Here is a 24,800-nt window from a genome sequence, read left to right on the forward strand (position 1 = left end):
ACACTTTTTGGCACAGTGACACTGGATTACTTTGGTGACTTTAACTTATTTTGGCACAGAGTCCTGCGGAACTCTGTCATTCGGTTTATCTTACTACTGCCGTCTGTTCCCAGAAGTTGACCCTTTCCTCACCCTCTGTTTAGCTTTTCCACAGCACAGCTTGTTGCTGGGGTATCATTCCTGCAAACCACATTTAATGTACACATACAGAAACGCTCATCTGTAACGTTGACAAAAAAGGACACTTTTTTACTCACAGGTTCTTTTCTTTCTTTTCTTTTCTTTCAACTCATTGCGACCAGGCAATTTTACCATCTCATCTGAAAGCGTGAAAACGGTTCAAATCAAAACAAAAACACAGGCAGGTGCAGAACAGCTAAAGACGTCTGTAATGACTACTGAAAATGGGAACCGTGAGGCATGTACTACCTGGGACTGATGCCAACTGCTGACAAAAGGCTTCACTGCACGCTCTGAGAGAAGTCTTTAACTCGTTCTTTCTTCACCCCCCCAAATGCATCAGGAATCTAAGGGATTGAGTTGTTTTGATGTCATAAGTCTGGCAACACTTTTTGCCATAGGTACAAGAACCGATGTAAGTATTTCATTCTGGTACCTCTCTCTGCGCTCGTGTGTGTTTTTCCCTGCTCTCTCTGCTTCAGTGTGTTACTGTGAGATTAATTTTTGATGATAGACTGTCAGTCTCTGGGTTTAAGGGCCATGTGGGGTGTCTTTGTTTTGTTGTTTCTTACAGCCATTCTTTTCGAGAGGATTTCAAAGTTTAAGATCTCAATTTCCGCTATGAAACTACTTGCGGTTCGAACCCAAAATAAGATTTTTCTTTTTCGAAAGTCATCTGTTCGAGCAGGCTGTTGTGACCTCATGCTTTTTCTCTCTCTCTCTCTCTCTCGCTCTCCTTCTTTCTTCCTCTCTTCCTCTCCCTGTTTCTGCCTCTTGGCAGCTGGGCCAAAGTGGGCAGGGAGAGAGGAGGGCACGGCCGAGACTGCTCTCAAGCCCCAGCCCTTGTTCGAGTGGGGTTGCTCGCCAGCACGCTGCTCAGCCTTTCCCTCATCTTGCAGACGAAAGAGAGGGACGTGGAAACGCGCTCTCCTCTCCTTTCTTCCCCGCCCTTTTTTCACCACCACCATGGCCTGTTCACTTCGGGTCCTCTCTGCGGAGATCCCTGCTCTGTCCTTTACAAAATCTACTTCCAGGTATTTCCATTTTTGATACTGCTTCTATGCCAGGGCCCTGTGACTTTTTGTTTTTGATCTACCTCTCCTTTACTCGTATCTTTTATATTTTATCCTTTGCACTTTTCCTATTTTCCACCATCATCTTCCTCCTGTACACGTGTCTGCCTCGCCCCCGCCGCAATGTCGAAATCTTCGCCATTACTGTTTGGTAGAAATGATGCTGATTTTCGTATGAAGAAGTAGAGAGAATTAGTTCGACCATGAGCATATTGTACATTTTGTAAACCCATTGAAGGTCGATATAGTGATAGCTATTCACTTCAGGGTACAATAGAGCAGAAGACAGCGCCCAGGACAAGATGCATTATTTGGGACAGCGTTGTTTGTGTAGAAAGTTTTAAATACAACAGACACCAAAGAAAAATGAATTGTTCTCTTAGTGGTCTCATGGTTGTGTCTGGCCTTTGAAGTAGCTTTTTGCTTATTTTCTTTTTTTGTGTGTGTGAACAATAACATTTAATGCATCGTTATAAGGCAAAGAGAGCTTAATCACACTACTATGCCATCAATCCTATCCCCAAAGCCCTAAAAAGAAACAAAACGCCACCAGTGCTACCTCTCGAAGGTTTCAAAGGGAAATATTTTGAGACAAAATGACTTCTGCATATTTACACCACGTTTTATCTTTCGCCGCAGGATTCAAATCCATAAGGTTTGAAACATAGTGAGCAATCAGCAACCCATCTCCTACATTGTCCGTAGTGGAGGAAACACTGGCACGTACAATAGGTATGACCAAAAGATGAGGACTCCCAGAAAAAAAGAGCAGCTCCAGTGAACATAATGAACTCAAGAAGTTTTCCCACTTTTAAAATCCTCTGACTCTAGTATTAACAGCCACAATATGAATATATAAAATGCTGTTCTTTTGTTTAGATACCAGCATCCAAAGTCTCTTACCATGTGTCCGTAACATATTTACCGTATCAAAACACTCATATGCTGATGTTTTGGGTCATTTGATTTCTTTTCAACTTGGAGACCCTGATCTCGCCTCAGAGGTTTTTGCGTGAATTATTATGACAGTTCAAGTCATAATACAGTCACATAATCTAAAAAGGTAACCAGTTAGAAAGCCCCCGGAGGCTTCGTTTCACAATGGCTCTCACTACGAATGTGTTAAAAGGTGAAACAGAGATGTCAAACTAAATGACAACGTTAATTGAGCTGAAAAGAACTGCTGGAACAATTGCTATCTACTGATTTGGTAACTAACAGTCAAGTTACTGCTGTTTCCTCTAGACCTGTGCAGAAACCAGTATGAACCAGATCATTCTGATGCAAGCATTGTTCTATACATGAAGGAGCTTGTATTGTAGGGTCTCAATTTCAGATGGAGCACGTTTGAATGCTTTTTCAGCATTTCTCCACCAACAATTTAGGTTTAAGTTGTTATTGTTGGCATGTCTTTTTTTAGATCTTGCAGAATTATCACATTAATGGGTACGACTTAAAATAAAAACCAAGTATGGATTTATGTTGAAGTGGCTCGTATTTATTTACAGTAGATCTACTTTCAGTAAAGGAGCCTCAAAAATCTTGACATTTTATCAGTACATGTAGGCCTACTACAATGCACAGCATTCAATTGCTCAAATAGCCAAGGCCTACTGTAAATACAAAATGTGTCTCTAGTTTTTGTGTATTACCTACAGTCTATTACCTGCTTAGTCTGCGAGTGCATTTGTGTATGTGTGCGTGTGAATGAGAGCATGGCATACAGAAAGTCAAAGCTACAGTAATAGAGAAAAATATAAAATGGGTGGGGGTGGGGTCAGGGAAGGCGCGGAAGAGACAGAAAATGAGCTGATTTCCTCCTCCCCCGTTCGTTCTGTTTTCCTCAGATGAACTTGTCATGTTACTTGATGATATGTTTTTTTGGAAGCCAGGCCATTCATATCCCCTGCTATTTGTGTGTCTCCCCCCCCGGTTACACGGACGTGCTGGTTACCAGGAACAAAGTCTGTTTGCCTTTATCAGGAACTATAAGCATACTCAAACAATCCAATTTGATAACACTTGAAGGCCACTGAGAAGGAAAAAAGTAACAATATTGAATGTTTCGTTTTAACTCTTTGACGTGTGCAACTTCTACAAAATAGAGGGAAAAGTTTAAGATTTCGGCGAACATATTTTATTGTTCTTTTGAAATAATGGACAATGTAACATGATTCTGAAAAAAGAAATAATGGGTGTTGTACTAACAGCTTGTTTAACTTGAATTCAGAAAAAGACCATAATTGTCAAATTTGGTATCAATATGCATAAGTGATACGGGCCTGTATAAAATACAATTATTTGTTTTCTTTGTAACTATGGGGATGAATATTGAACAAAGTGAAACATGCCGCTATTAAATATTAAACAGTCGTCTAGGCCTGTCTCGTGGTTGAGTGCAGTTAGGTGCTGCATGTTATCACAAACAGAGGGATGGCTATGCTACGCTGAGGCCTCCAGAGACCACATGATGGAGTCAAACAAGGTCAACGCCAGACATACTTCCTGTTTGGGGCCCGCTATTTTTGCAACCAGGGCGTTCTCCTCCGGTCGAGCCGATTGACATTATGAATCGTTTCTCTCTCAGTCAATATAGGGAACAGAAGTAGGCTACTGTATTACAGAGAAGTTCACTTGCTTTAGCCCATATGTTAAACATATAGTATGTTTATATCTATAGTGGAGGACTTTACAACTCTCCTACAGTAGGCTCAATAGGAAGTTGAACTTTGAGAAAAAGAATATGTGGAGCCTGAGTCTGGTATTAGCAGAAAAGGCAGTCTGGAGTGTTGGAACATGAACACGAGGAAGACGGTGAACTTGGACTACTTGGCTAGGTGAAGAAGGAGCACACCTGGTCCAGCGTATAGTACAGAACACTATGGTAATCTTTTTTCATTGTACATACATAGTTAATGGCATATATGTCATATTATATTGTTTAGATATTATAGTTAAGATTGGAAGCGAATGCTGATTGACTCCCGACAGTACATTAACTTAACAATGCGGACTGATTTCTATGAAAGCGGGTTTGTCAGATCAACTCTAGGATAAACTATTTGTCTACCGGGGATTTGATCGACTGATCTCTGCTAAATCTATTTTGAATATATGTGAAAAGCAAATGTTTTATCACCAGTGATTTCTGGCTTGAAAGCATTGTTCATAATTGATTGGATATGTATTGACACAGATACTAAATAGCGTACTGTTCTAAATAATATTAAATATTAAAATTGTCAGTTGCTTGCAAATTGGCGAGCTCAACCTGATAATAGCCACTTCCTTTTCAATAATTACCATACTGAAGTGGCAGGCGATCAAAACGTTTCTAATTGTGAACGGGAAAAAAAAGATCTGAAGATCATCGTAAATTCCTCGCAAACGCAGAGAGAGGAGAAATATACAGGACATGTCACATCTAGTGAGATGATCATCTTCATTAGATGGAGTAGCACACAAACACTCTAAGTATTTTACTGCATTAGCATTCGACCTCTCTCTGGACATTTCTCAGAATTGAAAACTTGAATACTGTATCTAGCTGTTGTTGCGATGGTGTAAGTCTGGTCCAATTGTATACAATGCCATAGTAGCTAATGTATTGTCACATACCGACTCCCACAAACTCCCATGGCAGACTCCCATTGCTCCGGTGCCAATATTCCCCTCCCCCCTCAGTGGCGAGCATTGCCATGCTCCCTCCACTACATCACCCGCTTTTTGGTTCATTGAGATTCAGCTTGGCACACAGACAATGCCCATTTCATGGCACCGGATATTGAAGAGAGGAGCATACAAGATTCTTCACCAGTCTCTACCCTCTCGGTCGTGCCCAGTGTTTCGCCATGGACCGCCACTCATGATAGATATTTTTCGTATTGTGCTCGTGGCAAAATATTAATCCCGAGCAATTCGTTATCCAACTATTACACAGTATGGAACGTGCTAACCAAGTTTGTTTTTCGTGACGTCTGTTTTACTCGTCTCACAAAGATGAGAAGAGCGACTTTCTAGAAGGCGACACATAGACAGAGCATTCTGATAACGTCTTTCTCAGGGAAAGTGTGCAGCAGGTGTGACAGGAACACGGCTCCTCTCGCTTACCACGGCAGCCATTTTCTTTTGTGCAATATAGTCAGTGAGTGAGCAGTCTGGGATTTGAACACTTGATAATAAGAATACAGGTTTTAGCTGACTTGAACATTGAGTTTTTGTGAGTATTGTCTGTCTTTTTTTTTTAATGTGCTTGTTTTGGTAGGCTATATATTATGTGTACAAATATGTATTTTACTATATATCTACCAATCCTGCAGATCTGTGTTTATATAATTAGGACTCATACCGGGATACCGTTAATACACTCAATCCTTGAACATAATCTGGATTCTCAGTCACCTCCCCATCCCCTGTTGTCATGCATCGAATCTTCCGGCATGACAACAAATCTCTCACAGACCTATGAGGCCCATCATTATCATGAAGCACTGTCGAGTGGCTAGTCACTGCCTACAAGCATTTCAAGCAGGATGATGGGTTTCATGTAGGAAAAAATGGTGTGCGAAAGGTTCTATAGCTTCTTGGTACTTAACCTGGTACTAAAACGATACAAGCGATTATTGCAACATTATTTCGGATCAAGCGTTACTAATGTGTTCAGCTATTTTACCATGAAATGTTTTGAAATTGGCAATTGGCAACCATCTTATTTTAGGTTAGCGTGCTGTATGCAAATGCATATCAAAATGCATTCTTACTAAATAAGTGTACACAGTCTGGATATGACCTAAATGGTAACACTTTCTAGGACGCTTCATTTGCGTAATGCATTATACAGCATGATATGTACTCCTAATGCACTATGATAGAGTAATAATGCATTATAAGCATAGCTGTAGACACAGATAAAGACTCATATACACTCACAATTCCATATACCAATACTCCTAATGCATTATAGGTGTAATCTTAATCAATTATAATGCACAGCAATGTAGTGCTTCCGAATTGCTGGTCCCAGCGGGAGTCGAACCCACAACCTTAGTGTTGCTAGCGCCATGCTCTACCAGCTGAGTAACAGAGGACCACGATTTAATAACAAAGAAGAGCAGCAATATCTCGCGGAGTAACTTCTTACTTAGGACCAGCAATGGGCAACAGCTCTCTGTCCATTTTCATTTGTGAGATCTTATTTTCCTCATCCGTGGTCATGACAGAGCGGAAATCTCTCCACAAAAGAGGACAGCTTCTCCACCCTCTCTGCAACTTCTAGGGGCCTAAATCGTTAAAAGCTTTTACTGCAGTGGGCTAAATATTGGTCAAACAGTGTTTCTTGGTAGTCTCAAACAAATCTACTTTGAAATGAAAGTATACACCTCACGCACATGGTTATGGGCTTAAAAAAAGAAGACACCTGTACCATTTCAGATCTAGAGCTAAAATGTATTACATTTTGGAGTTTGCATCCCAATATTACACTTTATATATATCCCAGAAGACTGAAGCAAAACTGTTTGACATAGAAACACCGGATTTTTGGCTGTTTAAAAAAAAAAAAAGGTAATTAAATATGAAATTATGAAAAATATGAATAACATTCCACCCATGAGGTCACTTGACTGCAGGAAAGGGCTACGAATGTCTGGCGCTGCCAGATGGAGCTCGGCAACTGAAGCTATAAGGGCAATCCCGGTCCGGTCCGGTCCAACAGACTCAAAGGCGGGCCTCATAGAGTTTCCATTTTTGAAGCCTTGAAGAGCCAACTTGTACCTGGCAATGATGCTTCTTGTGTTTTTCACTGAGAGAAAGAGGCACATTAAATGTGGTTAAATAAACATTCAGGAATAACAGACAATCCACTGACACAAGTTTTAATGAATGTGTATTTGTTATCAATGATGTTGTGCTATTCATTCAAATCTCACTTATTTGTCACTTGAATCTAATTGGGCGTCTTTGAGTGTGACTTCCTTCCATTCTGTTTGTGTACTGTGTGTGAGTGTTTCGGAGCAGGTCTCTTCTGTTTCACTGGGCCTCTCTTGGGAGTTGAATCCATCGAAGAGTCAGAAAGGGCAGAGGTGTCGTGAACATCTGAATCATCAGCTGAGTGATCGGAAATATCCACTTTGGACTGCTTCACATCTGCAGATTCAAAATGGATACTTTAATGGGGTCAAGCCAGAGAAATAGGACGACACAATATCCTGTACACATATCCAAGATGCATGTTTTCAAATATGCTTTCAAGTATGTACTTTGTCTTATTTTCATTTCTACTTCTCATCAATTTTCCTAACCTAAGTGGCTTCAAGTGATTCTTCTTTTTTCACACTGGTGACCTCTCGGATGAAGTACTCCTTCTTGAACAGTTGCCCTTGGAGTAAGACTTTGTAATCTTTCAGGATTTTTATCGTCTCATCTCGTATGGCACCTTCTTCTCTCTCTCAGTCCAGAAGCTGCTTTAGCTGTTTCACCTCGTGAACAGCAGTCGGTGCAGCAACTCTGGTTATTAACACCAACACTGGGGTTTACACCACTGGGTGTTAATTTCGGAGTCAATTGAAGTCCTGAATCAACACTAGAAATGTTCAACTGAAAAATCAACCCTGGCCAATTTGCTGTGCACTTTTATATTTGTATAGCAACAACTCATGGTGTTTTATATCTGTCTGCCTTAGGCGTTTCATCACTTTACCTAAAGCAATCAAAGATGACTTTATAGTGGCTTATAAGCATGCTACAACACACCATAACAGAGATGATGATGCAGTAATATGCTCATTGACAAAAAACGTTTGAAATGCATCACACCGATGGTCATTATAATGCTATGTGGTCCTTGAGGAAAAAGTGACTGGCAATGATTATACTCATAATGCATTAGGAGTATTGGTATAAGGAATGATGTGTTTATAGGAGTCCTTATGTGTGTCTATAACTATGCTTATGCTGCATTATTACTCTGTCCTAGTGCATTATGTGTACATGTAGAATGCTGTGTATGGACCTCATAGAAAGGGTTCCTGAATGAATCTCTCCTTCTCAAAAAGCTGAATCTTAACTTCAAGATCAAAGTAACTCAAACTAACAAACTTTATAACGCATTCAGAAATCAAGTTAGGATTCAGCTCTAAGCCTTCAACCGTTGCCATGAACTTATTTTTTTGTCAATAGAAATCAGTGTCCCCCTCAGTCTGTCTCGTCTGTGTACAGTGGCCAGTCAAGGGAGGCTGATGCCATTCGGAGTCTAATTAATTCAACATCTCAATTAAGGCCTCCACTCCCTCCCTGCCCCACTACCTTCTCATTCGGCCCCACTGAGCAGGCCCTGACACTCCTACAAACAGCCTCGCGGCCTGCCAAAACATTTCAATCACTGTCTGCCTTAATTAGGCCAAAGAGGAATTCAGAATGTTAATGAACTGCCCTGGTGCCTTTCAGAGGCTATGGTTTACATGCTAATTTATGCAAAGCGGCGGGGCCTCTGCATGGTTTGACCATCGTCTCCCATAACACTGCCTGAGCCGGCCCAACCCACCCAGCCAAAGCATTGCCCTGGGGGGCATGGGCTGCACTGCCCAGCTGGTACTTCAAACTCTAGTTGGCACAGTTAACACTGAGCTCTTTTTCAAAGAACTGAATGGCTTTCACACTGATAAAAAAACAACATTGTATTAGGGGGGACTCAGACTAGGTACAAAAATAGTTCACTACCAAATACCATGTCAGCATAAAATCGATGTAATATTATTGGTTTTCATTCACCTTCATCTCTTTAAAATTATGGAAGCTGGAAAGTAGTAGAAGTCATTTATCTCATCCACTCAGATGGGCATAACAGTGCCACCTTTTATCCGGACAAAACAAACAGAAAAATCCATCTGAGATCCAACACGATGGATTAAAAGAAGCAGTGAGAGAGTTTCACAGGTTTCTGCCCCACAGATGTTGTCACTTAAGAGTGCCAAGCAACTCCCTAAAATGGCCGAATCGCTGCCATTTTGTTTTCATCCTTTCCCCTTCCTTCCTTCCTTTGCATTTCTTGCAGGCTATCCACACAGCTCTGTGCAGGCTAGGGGGAGGCAACCGGGGGATGCCATGTTTAAATAAGCTACCAATTAAACAGCAAGCTTCCGTGGGGTTGTAGGGCTGGAAAGAGCCAAGTTACCAGAAAAAATGGGCACTAATTCTTGGCGCGGCTCTCCTTTATTACATGCCAGCCTCTGTGGATGCCAGTGAGTTACGCTTTAGGCTTGCAGAAATTAGCACACTTTCCTTAGCGCCTGCATCGTTTCGTCTTTATTTCGTTAATCTTTTGGCAAAAGCTACCTTATGCGATTCCGTTGCGATCACATGACATGCCTTCTGTCCGTATAACTGCTATAGTGACACGGACACACCTGTCGATGCCATAAAACGAGCTGGTGACTCCTCTGGGTGTTGTGAACTGACGCAGTTCAGTAGCACAGTTCATACGAAGCAAAGCAGTTGAGCTTTCACAGCTTCGTTCTGTAGTGGCGAATTTGAACCCGGCCCAGGATTAAACAGCAGAGCCAGAACCAGAGAGGAAATTGCTCCTTGGAGGTAATTCCCTATAAAATTGTTACCAGACGACCTCCTCTTCAGTCCATTGCGAGGGATGTCATTTTAATAAACTGGATATGTGCAGGGTTTCTGTTAATGCCTGATTTCATTCAAGTTGGCTTCATGTACTGTCCTGTAGTGTGTTTGAGTGTGTGTGCGTGTGTGTGTGTGCGTGTCTATGTGTTTTGAGCTTTTGTACGAGTGCTAATGTGCAAGGGTGTGTCTATGTGTTTATGTACAGTAATGATCAACCACTAACCATACAAATGCTCTCTTTCTCTCTTTATCTTTCTCTCTCTCCCACAGTTCCCACAGTAGAACTCCTAAACCTCATCTCTGGGTCAGACTCTGGGTCAGACTAAGCACCTGTCCTTGAGGCTGAGGTAGTAGATTGAATAGTTGTGGGGTATATGTCCTCCCTCTGAGATAACTATACAATCTACTGTCTTTCCTAAGGAGACAGACTGATCGTCACTAACCCTGAAGATTGACCGTTCTCCCCTGACCGTCTCACCCATCTTCCTAGCCCGGATACCTGCCTGCAGCCTGTCTCTGCTCTGTGGGGAAGTTACCCCATTAGCATCCATTTACACCAATTCACAGACTGTTGCAGGACAAAATGAGAACGGGCAACATTTCCTTTGTTAGACCACCCAATGCTTTATTTGGGTTGTTGGGGCCTGCTGTGTTTGAGTGAAAGTGTACTTTAGGGTGAGTGTGTTTGTGTTGTCGCCTCTCACTGTATCTCTTTTAAGTGTGTTTGAATGACATTCGTCCTTCATCCGTCAGTCTTTCAGGTGAATATGTTCTGGCGAGGTGAGGTAGTAGGTTGTATAGTTTGTGGGAGGGATCGAATCCTATTCAGGTGATAACTATACAGTCTATTGCCTTCCTTGAGAGGCACAATGACCGTCTGCAGCAACGAGGAAGTCCACAGAAAGCTGCTCTCTGAATTCCTCAATGCATTGGATGCAATCTCACTATGATAAAGCAACAGCTGGAGCACAAATGTGTTTATAGCCTCGCCAGCGCCACTTGGTGGCCAATGAGCAGCAGGACTCCAGAGACCTTCTTGTAGGTTCACGATTCAGAGCTCCTCCAGAATGAAAGGATATGAAATGCACTCAACAGAGAATGCATCAGTGTTGCAAAATCTTACCAATAAGGGTTGGTTCTCCAGAACCAAATCAAGCCCTAAATAAATGCTTTTAGGCTTGTGATATGCTTTATGGTAACATTATTCAAGGTTTTGTTAATTAATAAAGGTTAAATATAGCTATTAAACCAGCATCTAGTCTTTTAATCTGACTTTTTAGGGCATTAAATACATCTTATTACTCCTAATTTCAATTCTGAAGATAGTTTTTTTGTTGTCAGTGACTATACATGCTATAGGGCTATACGCTTTATTTTGTGGTCAGCAACCACACATGATATAGGTTTATACATTTACTGCCAGTCAATTCAAAAGCTGCAGAGAGGGAATTAGGGTCGTTCCACAAAAAGTAATACCTGTGCCTTTTTGCATCTCTTTGATATTTTAAGTAGAAATTGTGCACCAATATTGAAGTTTAAAAGCCTGTTAAAACTAAATGAAGTGCCCTTTTTAATATAGACCACACGGAGAGTTTTACGTGAATAAAGGCCTTTGTCAGCCCTGTGTTACTTGTGTCACAAGATGTCAACCTCATTGTAGACATACGTTGGAAAGCCCTAGTTATAAAGCCCGATTTCATCATGGGGGACAACTACATCTAAATTTACCCCACCGATGACTTGAACAGTCACAGTATGACCTAGTTTGAATGTCAACAAAACTAAAAGTATGTAGCTACGTCTCTTTAAAGAAAAGAGAAACAACTGCCAGCAAGGTCAGTTAAGTTCTGATACAGAGTACCCGGCCATGTTATCATTATGGCAGGAACACAATGTGTTCGTTCATCTATTGCAATATGCCATATCGCAATAATGAAATACATATCCCACTGCCGTCTAGTGTGCTTACACAAGACCAGGGGAATAATGCCGGAGAGGGGGATGAGCTGCATGCCAATAGACGTTAATGAAGACACAATATTGTCATTACAACATTTGTATAATACATACAATGTAATAGTATGTATTTGACAAACCCTTTTGAAAATAAAAACGTTACTTTAGATTGGATTTCTTCATCTCTGAAAATACATGATGATATCGAAGAGTGTCAGAGCGATATGTATACCGTAGGTCTACACGCTCTTAACGTTAAACACAAACTTATGTGAAAAGTTGAAGTGTAAATGGGTGCGTTAAAAATAAGCATAATCATCAAAAAAAAGTTCATTAGAGAAGGGTTTCTTTATTGGATAACTGTAAGATAGTACATCTTATCTCCAATCTTGAGAAAACCCTGTGTAAGTAAAGAAGGTAACAATTATAAGAAATAGACAAACTATTTGATACAATACATTTTGAGGAACTGGCATTTAGACACAGGAAATGCAACACTGAAATGAAACTTACAAGCTTTTCATCCTCTCCTTCAGTTTCATTCACATGACATGCAATTTGCTGTGTAATGCCAACGTCGCTGAACAATGCTAAATTTAAATACTGACCTATAACAGTTATACTGTACAACGGGTGGGTCTAATTCTGAATGGTGATTGGTTAAAACCGCATTCCAGCCGGTGTCTATTCCACAAGTTACCACCGGCTAAATCTATGACATTAAAATGCCTATAATTTTCTGCAATTCTACCCATTTTGCCATGGGAGGAGAGACATTTGTGCAGTTTTAAAACACATTTTATGCAACTCTACATATGTTCTTTATTTTGTAATGACTTATATGATATGAATATGATATCTGAGTGAGAATGACTAACAAAATCAACGGGGACTCTCTGGAGATCAGACCCTGACTATATACTGTATATTCCACAATGTAATAATCAGAATTAATGTAAACGTTACAGTTTTGAAAACATTTTGACACAGACTTAACACCTAACAAACACAAAAACGGATTGCTGTCATTTCTTGTACATAGAATGTTTACCGGTTAAAGAAAACCAATATATGATTTTTTTTCATTTGGGTGAACTATCCCTTTCACTTTTTACTGCCGTGGGCTAAATCAGGTTCACACAGAGTGTTTCTTGGTAGTCCTAAACAAATCTATTTTGGAACAATATTATACACCTCACACACATGATTTAAAAAACAAACAAACACATGTACCATGTCAGATATAGAGTTGAAATGTATTCCATTTGGAGTTTGCACCGCAATATTACACTTTATAAACATTATAACATTATAACATTATAAACATGCCAGCAGCATACCACCCTGCATACCACTGCTGGTTTGCTTCTGAAGCTAAGCAGGGTTGGTTCTGGTCAGTCCCTGGATGGGAGACCAGATGCTGCTGGAAGTGGTGTTGGAGGGCCAGTAGGAGGCACTCTTTCCTCTGGTCTAAAAATTATCCCAATGCCCCAGGGCAGTGATTGGGGACACTGTCCTGTATAGGGTGCCGTCTTTCGGATGGGACGTTAAACGGGTGTCCTGACTCTCTGAGGTCATTAAAGATCCCATGGCACTTATCGTAAGAGTAGGGGTGTTAACCCCGGTGTCCTGGCTAAATTCCCAATCTGGCCCTCAAACCATCATGGTCACCTAATAATCCCCAGTTTACAATTGGCTCATTCATCCCCCTCCTCTCCCCTGTAACTGTTCCCCAGGTCGTTGCTGCAAATGAGAACGTGTTCTCAGTGAACTTACCTGGTAAAATAAATAAAGAAATAAATAAATAGAAGACGGAAATAAAACAAAACGGTTTGACATAGAAACATCAGATTATTAAAAAGAATCATGTTTATTAATGAAAAATAGAAATAACATTCCACCCATGAGGCCACTAGGTCATTTGACTGCAGGAAAGGGTTTCGGTTAAAGCTGAAATCTGCATGAGGGCGAACAGCGAATGTGTTATTGTTTGTGTTTTGTTGGTGAAACAGAGAGGAGCATCCAGCGTCGTGGTAAAACATGCCGTACATACTTTGATGTTCTATCGCGCGTGCAATGATGTCAGAGGGAGAAAAAGAAAGTAACCTTTTTGTTGTTGTAATATAGCAAACGATAAGCTATAAAAAGAGAGTCGCACACTCTATATATAAACTCCCAGTAATTTTTCGGGTAAATCACCAACAGGGTAGTTCAGGGTAGTGATGCCGAAACGTTGGTGATTTACCCAATAAATGACTGGGAGTTTATACATAGAGTGTGCGACTCTCTTTGTTTTTTTTATAGCTTGCAGTTTATTCACCATTAGTTTATAGTTTATTCAACACCTCTACATAAAATCATTTTCTCTGGGTGTGCGCCAGCTCATATTTTTTATTAGAGTAATATCGCAAACGGACATGGCAGTTTCACCATTAAGGTTAAGGATAATTCTGTGATGTTAAGGTAGGGGTTAGGGGAAGGCATAAAAGTTAACATTGCTAGCTTACCCCCGTCTGCTGCCATTCCTTTTCTGCCGGTCTGTTACAAACAGAGGGTGCATGATAGTACATGAGTACTTGTCACATACTGTTTAAATGTATCAACAAATCAACACATTTCTGAATTTCTGTGGCACTGCATACACAAATTTCACTATAGTGACGTCTCCCCTCCCTCTGTCTCACACTGACAAAGAATATAGGCTACCTATCGGCACAGATGGAGCAGCCCGTTTGTTTGGTATTATCTGTTCCCAAATCAGACAAACTCATATTTATTTATTGATCCCTATCTTGTATTTCTACCTTTCAGGAGGTCTGTAGGGCTGATTTAAAACAACGGAAATTAGGCATGGATTGTGTGGCCAATTTGGATCGGCTATGAAAAGCCAACTGAGATTTGTTCCTGATTATTATTTGACCATGCTTGTCATTTATGAACATTTTGAAAATCTTGGCTCTCTCTAATTTTCTCCTTCTCTCTTTCTTTCTCTCGGAGGATCTGAGCCCTAGGACCATACGTCGGGACTACCGGGCGTGGTGACTCCTTGCTGTCCCCAGTCCGCCTGGCCTTGCTGCTATTCCAGTTTCAACTGTTCTGCCTGCGGTTATGGAACCGCCACCTGTCCCAGACCTGTTGTTTTTCAACTCTTAATGATCGGCTATGAAAAGCCAACTGAAAATTATTCATGATTATTATTTGACCATGCTTGTCACTTGACCATGCTTGTCAACATTTTTGAACATCTTGGCATAGTTCTGTTATAATCTCCACCCGGCACAGCCAGAAGAGGACTGGCCACCCCTCATAGCCTGGTTCCTCTCTAGGTTTCTTCCTAGGTCTTGGCCTTTCTAGGGAGTTTTTCCTAGCCACCGTGCTTCTACACCTGCATTACTAGCTGTTTGGGGTTTTAGGCTGGGTTTCTGTACAGCACTTCGAGATATTAGTTGATGTACGAAGGGCTATATAAAATAAACTTGATTGATTGATTGATTGATTGTAGTAACTCTACCATCCATCGCAGACAGCTTGTGACATTCAAAGCACGGAGAAAAGACAAATCCAACATGTGGTCAGCTGTATTAGGTTTGATAAAATCAATGAAAACTGAAGTAAAAACATAAAAATAACAAATTTTGTCAGCTAAAGTTTTAGTAAAGAATCTAAATATAATGTGAGTATGGTTTTGATGATAAGATAATGCTCATTATGATATTAATGATGTCGACCACTTTATCTGATCTGCATCCCTGGGATTGTCTTTTTCAAAGTCTCAGAGAATAATTCTGTGGGATCAGCACTTAACACATCATTAACTATCCTTTGCTCACATTGTTAGGGTTGCTGCTGAGGTTGTGCTCAGTGGAACGATTGCTCTGAGAGCCCTGGTTGTCATCGCGACACACAAAGAACCTCCTCCAGATCCTCAGGTACGCTACCTGGATCCTGCGGATCTTGAAGGCATAGACGACTGGGTTGACCGCTGAATTGGCGTGGGAAAGGAGGATGCCCACATAGAAGGCTGTGTGGGGTATGTCTGACGGGCTGCCAAAGTAGGCAGCACAGTTCATAATGTGTAGAGGGAGCCAGCAGAAGGCAAACAGCACTAGGACCAGAGCCAGGGATTGGGCCAGGCTCCTCTCCTTCCTGAAGTAGGTGTGGGACTGGGCCCCGTGCCCTGCTTTCTCCCTCAGGTTCCTCCAGATGGTACAGAAGATGTACATGTACAGGACAGCCATGACAATTAACGGGGTGAGGATGCAGAGGAAGAAATTGAAGTAAACGATGTATGACATGGGGATCACAGCCAGGAAATGGCAGGTGATTGTGGTTGAGTTCTCTGAGTGAGACAACGTTTCACGATTGTACCATCCAAACATGGGAGGGAAGCTCAATATAAAAGCAACAAACCAACATGTTGCTACTACCACCCAAGATCTTCTCTCTGTTACCGTCTTTTTGTACCTGTTGAAGCAGAAATGTATGACGTTTTAATGAATTGCTTTGCAAAAGAAAACAAGGAATCTGATTCCATCCAAGCATTATTTTCTTTCTTAAAATGTGGTTAACATGGGACACAGCTAGGAGAATAATATTTCCAACTGTAAACATCCTGAAATGTCACCTTAACAGCTCACCTGAGAGGGATGAAGACACGTAGGTATCGGTCCACAGCAATGGCTAGCAGAGACAAGACTGAGGCCACTGTCAACATGATGACCACGCAGCTAATGAAGAGACAGACATTGAACGAGGTCTGCACCCGTCCATCCACCAGTACAGCCAGCGGCATGGCCACAGACCCTACGAGGAAGTCAGCCACAGCCAGAGAAACCATAAAGCAGAAGATGGGCTGCCGCAGAGCACTGCTTGACCACACTGCCCAGATAACTAGCACATTTCCCAGGCAGCAGGCAATGGCAATCAGCACCTCCAGCACTGTGTATACCACCTCTCCTCCAGACATCATGTCAGCTGTCCAATGGACGTTTACTCTATGACTGAGTATGCTTTATTGTGAATTGTTCCTCTATAACCAGCAGGCTTTTGAGGAAGTTTTCTTGCTCGCTGAAAAAAATTCATGAAAATGCTACGCCCCTTTGCAATTGCTAGGCGTTGTTGATATAGGGATCTGAAAGCACAAATACATCAAAACAAATATATCACAAACATTCATACACCTGCCGAGCAAACATTATAGCCCATTGACAATACATGGTAATTGTTTCAACTATGCAGAAAATAAAGTAACATTTTAGATATACAACAAACATTATGACACAGGATATCATTGTTTCAGAGGCAAGGGCATTTTTGAACATTCTTACATTTAACCCTACACGAAATGGCACGAGTCACAGGCAATGTGAAAACCACAATGCGACCACAGCTAAATATTAATAGCCTCGCAAATCGGCCTGATCTCCCGAGCTAACATATATGGTTCGCTGCACGAATGCAGTCTTGTCAACCCTAAACTTAACCCTTACCCTTACCCTTACCTAACCTTAACCCTTACCTTAACTAGACAAGTCAGTTAAGAACAAATTATTATATACAATGACAGCCTACCCCGACCAAACCCTCCCCTATCCCGGACATCGCTGGTCGAATTGTGTGGCGCACTATATGACTCCCGATCACGGCCGGTTGTGATACACGCCTGGGATCAAACCCGGGTCTGTAGTGACACCTCTAGCACTACAGTGCCTTAGACCGCTGCGCTAAATTATTTTGCGGGCAATTGGATCAACCTTCAACCAATCAGACCAATGAACCATATGACGTACTACCAGAGCGCCGTTTCACTACAATCTCTAAGACCTAAACCTCAGATGGAGTTTAAAGGGTGTGACCATCGAGCCTGTTGAGGAAGCTAAACTCCTCTACTCGTTGTGTTTACATTTGTGTGACTGTCCTCTATCAGTGTTTATTTACTTGTCATTGTTTTTTTGTGCATCCCAGGAAGAATAGCTGTTGCCTCTGAAAAAGGTAATGGGGATCCAAACAAACAAATAAATTAACAAATATACAGGCGTCTGTTCTATGTAGGCAAACAACATTACTACTAGCAACAATTGTCAAGGAAGTAGGTCCGTGTAACTACTTAGCATGTCTGTATATGATTCTCGCCATCTTTGACGTGAAAATGTGTGCATAAAAGGCACCTTAGCAAGCGCCAAGAAAATATTTGATCCAACATAGGCAGCAAATTAGATGATTTTGAACGAATGACTGATGTAATTAGGATTAACATTACCTCGGTTCCAGGACGATCGATTACAATTGATTAGAAGTGCCTTCGCTTGGCTGGTGGAGTAGAAGAGAAAGATGGAAAGATTAAAAGATGGAAAGAAGCAGAGAAAGAAACAAGTCCCAATGTCGAAGCAACAACTTCAACAGCTGACAAACGGGACCGAGAGCCAACACCTTCAAAGACCCCAAGGGCTCTAAAAAAGTTGTGTCCCAATCCCCCAAAACCCAGGTCAGAACACGTTGTCTACCGAGATGCCCACACAGCATAGTCTGAAGGACGTAAGTTACATGCTGTTCGGAAACAGAACAGAGGACACTGCAAAGTGCATCTGCTCAATGTAGGACTATTCCTGCTTTTCAACAGTAATTGTAAAATATTACAGCTAGAATCTACACAATGATTCTAGAACAATGCAACTAAAGTAGCACACAACTGAATTACACCTTGTCAGTCCAAATCCAATGTTGTGTATTTCATTATTTATGTTGGTTTTGTCATTTGATATTAGTGTAGAGGAGAGCAGCTCTCATAAAAGGGAACCTTATTGCCAGAGGACATATGTGAATGATGTGGTTTTTCATCACAAATGTCCACTTGGAGTAGAACCAAGGAGGCACTGCACAGGCACTCCAGGCTGAAGTTTCCCCGAGGTACAGCTATAAAATCTGCTTCCCCTCCCCTAAACCTAACCTTAACCAGTAATGGGAGAAAAGCCAAATTTGCCCAAGGTCAGCATCTAGAGTCAACTTTACCCTACACCTGCACAAGCAGCAGGGGCCTTGTAGACAGATTAGATTACTACATGGGGTTGTGGGATGGACAGTAGTGTGAGGTGTTAGATAGTGAGAGAGGGGCAGCAACACCTTGTGGAAGTCCCAACCCGGTATGTCACAGTATACAAGATACATATCAGTATGTGTAGTTAATCACAATGTTAACCATTAGGCCTAACACATGTTATGAGTCAGTTATGCCTACTACTGACGAACCCTTTGCTTTATCTTTCAGGGCCTGGGTCCGAACATTACTGAGCAGACAGGATTTGGAGGTCTACTGGTGTAGATGCTGAGTTGGAGGTGTCAAAATCTAGTGGCATCCATCATGCTGCTCGCCAGACCAAGGACATTCTAGCCCTTGTGGAGGTTGTCAGGGAGGCAGAGCTGTTAAACCATGCAAAGAGTTCACGACATTACCTGGTTTTAACATAAACATTCTAGCTGAAGTCAGTGAGTTGTGTGGGTGGTTAAAACCTGTTTGGGCTGCAAGCTGAATATTGAAAAAACTGGAAAATATGTGCACATTTTCAAACGGCCTCCTAAGAAACTTTTTATTTTACAATATGCATATATTTACTACTGTTGGATAGATAACAGTCTATAGTTTCTAAAAAGGTTTGAATTGTTTCTCTAAGTCGAACAGAAATATTTTTACAGCCATTTTCCCAGCCGAATTGAGATTTCCAAAATGCGATGTGTCTCTTTAAGACCTTGTCTATAAAAGGTCATTAGACTTAGGACCGTAGAAACACGTCACACGCCTTCATCAGGCTGTAATGCGGAAGTGAGAATTGAAAGCAGTCGAATATCTCGTCCATGGACTGAATAACACACCTTCTTGTAAGACCTGCGAAGTTAAAAAAAAATTCCGGGCGCGAAGCATAATTTGGTCTCGGCTTCTGGAAGAAGGTCGATAACGGTGAATATGATCTCTGACTTCGATATTATTTGATACATGTCACAAAATCATCCTAAAGTATGTTTTTTCAATATACTTTAATTATATTATTGCAATTTATTCTGGACTTTAGATGTGATACGACGGAAGAATTTTTTGAAGAAAGACAGAGTAGCGCCGCAATGCTATTGTGCTTGCTAACCAAAGAGGGAAATAGTTCGTTCTGGAACCCAACTAAAGACTCTACTGGACATTGGACCCCGTTACAACATTCTGATGGAATATCAACAAAGATAAGGACCCAATTTGGGATGCTTTTTCATATATCTGTCGAACTGTGCTATGCTAACTCTGCTAACTGTGCTAGGCTAGCGCTTGACTTATGCTAGTGCTGCCTTATGCTAGCTTATGTTGTTAGCTAATATAACGATATATTGTGTTTTCGCTGTAAAACACTTCAAAAATCGGAAATATTGGCTTTATTCACACGATATCTGTCTTTCATTAGCTATCCACCATATGTTTTTCTGAAATGTTTTATGAGGTGTAATTAGTAGTCGACGTTGGTGTATGTATTTTCTCTGGCTACTCCCGTCTGGATTCAGGCTGTAGCTATGTGGTAGCATTTATGGTAGCATCAATGTAAAACTGATTTATAGCTAAAATATGCACTTTTTATGAACAAAACATAGATTTATTGTGTAACATGTTATATGACTGTCATCTGAGGTAGTTTTTTCTGGGTTCTTTAGGTTGGTTTTAGTTTATTTCGGTTGGCTTGTGCATGCTACTTGAATCATAATTCATACATCATAATCATATTCATACGTGTCTGTCCACTTTTGTATTTGGTGGTGAGCTAACATAAATATATGTGGTGTTTTCTCTGTAAAACATTTAAAAAATCGGACATGTTGGCTGGATTGACAAGATGTTTATCTTTCAAATTATGTATTGGACTTGTTAATGTGTGAAAGTTAAATATTTAAAAAAAATAGATTTTGAATTTCGCGCCCTGCAGCTGTTGTCATTTTCGTTCCGATTTCGGGCTTGCACCCCAAACAGGTTAAGGTCCAAATTGAAGGAGCAAAGCAAGGTACCTGTTTGACTTCAAACAACTTGGGTGCCAGGCTAGCTGGGGTTGTGGGCAGCTTAGTCTGACCATCAAATTATCTCTAAGAGGAAAACAGGGTAGATGGTGATCGGTAGTTAGTTATTAGTCCTAGCATGCTAACAGATACCCATTGACTTCCAGCTATTGTGCTAATGCTAGTTAGCATTGTCTTGCAAAACTACCTCCAACATCCTTCATACTAGACACAGACATAAAAATGGTATCCATGAGTTCATCTGATTCTGGGGATGTAGATAAATGGCCTCATGGCCAAGTTTCCCTTTAAGTTGTCACTGTAAATATGTTTTATTTATCTGTATTTGTAGACTATTTATGTTTTGTATTTATCACTACACCTTTCTCTTTATCATTGCTGTGTCTACTGTAACAAAGTAAACATCTAACTTTGTTTTATGGTTCTTGATTAATGCATCATTATTTTAAAGAAATCCATAATGTTGACAGTTGAAATGAAACAACACCGCTGACAGCTTAGAGCAACAGTTATGACAGTTTTAATCAGTTGCTGTAACAATGTATGCTGAGAGAGTTGGGAAGCAAGTTCAGGGAGTGAATACATTTAATAAATAAATGAACAAAACAAGAAACAAACAGAGCACCGACACAAAGCAAGAACATAAACAATGACGACTAGGGCTGATGGGGGCTGATGGAGTCCAGGTGAACGTCATTATGTGCGTAATGCTGGTGACAGGTGTGCGCCCTAACGAGCAGCCTGGTGACCTAGAGGCCGGAGAGGGAGCACACGTGACAGTACCCCCTAACCCAACGCCCGGCTCCAGCCGCAGGATGTCGACCAAGATGATGATCCCGGGGATCAGGAGCGGACCAGTCACCTCTGCGAAGGCGCGGGAACCTGTCGATCCGGCTGAGGCGTGGGAGCATGACGACCTAGAGCCCTGGAAAGAGAGAATACGTGACAGTACCCCGTCCCCGGCGCGTTCGGCTCTAGCCGCAGGACGCCAACCACAGGGATGATCCCGGGGATCCGGAGCAGACCGGTTGCCTCCGCTGAGGCGCAGAAACCTGACGAACCGGCTAAGGAGTGAGAGCCTGATGAGCCGGCTGAGACCTCCCCGGTTGAGGCATGGGAATCTGTTCACCCAGCTTAGGCATGGGAGCCTATTGAACCCACTGAGGCATGGGAACCTTCAAACCGGCTGAGGCCTCCCAGGTAGCTCCGAATCCAACACCCGGAACCGACATCACCCCCAACACAAAAACAAAAGAAACACTCCTTGATGCTTCCCTTTGTTGAGTCATCATTCTGTAACGATGTAAGCTGAGAGTCAGGCAGCAAGTTCAGGGAGTGAATACATGTAATAAATACATGGACAAAACAAGGAACAAAACAAGAAACGAGCAGCGCACTGACATGAAACAGGAACAGAAACAATGAGGACCGGGGAAGAAACCAAAGGGAGTGACATATAAAGGGCAGGTAATCAAGGAGGGGATGGAGTCCAGGTGAGTGTCATTATGCGCGTAACGCTGGTGACAGGTGTGCGCCATAACGAGCAGCCTGGTGACCCAGACGCCGGAGAGGGAGCACACGTGACAGTTGCATTTGGACAAGTGACAACATACAGATAGTAACACAGTCTCATTACTGAGCAGTCATCCAATTAACTAACTAGTCACAGCCCCCATAAAGAGACTGTTGTTCTACAGAAGCTTCTAGTGGCTTACTGCCACATTTGTGGTGCCACATTTGTAAGTGTCCCTTTTTTTTATCTGTCAGAGCTACTGTGGTGTGCTTCCATCTCAAAATCCTCATATTCCTCATCAAAGTAACCCATGTAATCATAATCTAGCTCACTGAAGCTATCATGATGGGAAGTAGGGCTCTCAACGTCACCAAAACACGTAACCGATTATGTGCAAAATTTCTCTTGCATATGATTGCAACCCATTTCTACCTGCCCTGCCAACCTGTTGAACAATAGCCTCAACTATACATGACTACATCTCATTGAGTGCGGTTTTAGTGCCAGCATTGGTCTGTGGTGGTATGTAGACAGCTACGAAAAATACAGATGAAAACTCTCTGGGTAGATAGTGTGGTCTACAGCTTATCATGAGATACTCTACCTCAGGCGAGCAAAACCTTGAGACTTCCTTAGATATCGTGCAACAGCTGTTGTTTACAAATATACATAGGCCGTCACCCCGTGTCTTACCAGAGGCTGCTGTTCTATCCTGCCGATAGAGGTGTATAACCTGCCAGCTGTATGTTATTAATGTCGTCGTTCAGCCACAACTCGGTGAAACATAAGATATTACAGTTTTTAATGTCCCGTAGGATATACATGCTTTCAGTCCATCCCATTTATTTTCCAGTGATTGAACGTTGGCTAACAGTACGGATGGCAAAGGCAGATTAGTCTCTCATCACCTGATCTTCACAAGGCACCCCGATTTCTTTCTGCGAAATCTCAGTTTCTTTCTCTCGCGAATGACGGGGATAAGGGCCTGTTCGGGTGTTTGGAGTATATTCTTCCTGTCTGACTCGTTAAAGAAAAATTATTTGTCCAATTCGAGGTGAGTAATCGCTGTTCTGATGTCCAGAAGCTCTTCTCAATCATAAAAGATGGTAGCAGCAACATTATGTATAAAAGAAGTTACAAACAATGTAAAAAAAATAAAGAAAATAGCACGGTTGCAGCATCAACGCTAAGCCTCTCAAGAGCAGCCATCGTTGTTGATGTAGTTTTAGATTTTCTCTTCTTCGTTGGGGTTTAACGGCGGTTGGTATCCAATATTTATGGTGCATTACCCCTGTACGGGTGTAAAAAAGTCAACTCCATACAGTGGGGTTTCCCTCCACATTAGCCGTTCCATTGATCACCATTGCCATAAAACCCACTAAATCCAACTTCTTTACATGCAGCATATCTGGATCCTGCCGGTGGGAGGCCAACTCTTTAGCCTGCAGTGAAGGTCTACCCAACAACATTGGACCTTTTAATCTTTCTACCCTTTTTACCGCCACCACATAGGAAACTGACTGAAATGCCCTGATTCTGGCCACCTCCATCTCTTTCACCCTATTTGGGAATTCCAAGGATGTCGCCTCATGCTCTCCACCATGGTTACAACACTTTATTTCTTTGCAATTCTCTTCTGCTATACAGTCTCCATCAAAGTGATTTTCTCCACACGTCGTACAATCTTGGCTCCTCACCGTCTGCAAACACTTTCTTCATGTCCAAACATTTGACATTGCTTACACTGCAAAGAAGGGGGCGCAACTTTGGTTTTAGAAGAGGGACATAACCTGGCGGGGGTCTGGGGTCCTCCCCCAGATTTGTGGGGCAATCTAAAGCTAATTTCCTGCATTTCTACACAATGCAATTTGACCCATGGCCCTTATCGCCGTCTCTATTTAGAACAACAAAAAGCAAGCAAAAATGCCCCCAGTCATCAAGCCAGGTAAGAGATCATTGTTAAATATGTTTAAGTGATTGATAAGACTTGATCAAAGGTAATTCAATAATCATTATCGTGTTGCACCTTTAACCAATAGCCTGACAAACTTTTTAAAAATAAATAAAGTACAAATACTTTTGATTGTCTTCCTCTATATTAAATTTCAGCCAGACCGACCAGTCAGCCCAAGCCACCTGCATGCCCAACCCCCACCAGTCTAGTCAATACCACAACTCTCAACACAAAACATTTTTCACACTTTTTGTTTTATTAAATGTATATATCTTTTAAAACAACAACATACAACTACACATATATATTACCACACGGAAACAGCATATCCTCCATATAATTAATCTCATAGGCCTAATAGTATTGGAAAGCTCTTATTACCCCGTCCTGCACCTAGGGGTCCACCACCCTGCAGCACCCCAACCCAACACACCCACTCAGATGAAGGATCTTAGTGAAACAT

At 41.7% G+C, this 24,800-nt stretch overlaps 1 protein-coding gene and 1 pseudogene across 1 annotated transcript; both read right to left on the bottom strand.

Moving 5' to 3' along the window:
• Window positions 1–6,294: 6,294 nt before the first annotated feature.
• LOC129815856 (uncharacterized) lies at window positions 6,295–9,729 on the bottom strand (annotated as a pseudogene).
• A 3,898-nt stretch (window positions 9,730–13,627) lies between these two features.
• LOC129814896 (adenosine receptor A1-like) lies at window positions 13,628–16,830 on the bottom strand. Its single transcript, XM_055868043.1, has 2 exons — window positions 16,469–16,830; window positions 13,628–16,295 (listed from the first exon to the last, which is right to left on the bottom strand). Exons 1-2 carry the CDS (start codon window positions 16,798–16,800, stop codon window positions 15,647–15,649), a joined length of 981 nt encoding a protein of 326 aa, XP_055724018.1. The 5' UTR covers window positions 16,801–16,830; the 3' UTR covers window positions 13,628–15,646.
• Window positions 16,831–24,800: the final 7,970 nt, after the last annotated feature.

This window comes from Salvelinus fontinalis, chromosome 18, assembly GCF_029448725.1.
Source record: "Salvelinus fontinalis isolate EN_2023a chromosome 18, ASM2944872v1, whole genome shotgun sequence".
Classification (NCBI taxonomy): domain Eukaryota; kingdom Metazoa; phylum Chordata; class Actinopteri; order Salmoniformes; family Salmonidae; genus Salvelinus; species Salvelinus fontinalis.

Bases quoted from the DNA above. Each gene is read 5' to 3' on its own strand.
- LOC129814896 (XM_055868043.1), bottom strand. From the start codon at position 16,800: ATGATGTCTGGAGGAGAGGTGGTATACACAGTGCTGGAGGTGCTGATT. The intron at 16,296-16,468 runs GTGAGCTGTTAA...CTGCTTCAACAG, and splicing joins CGTGTCTTCATCCCTCTCAG to GTACAAAAAGACGGTAACAG.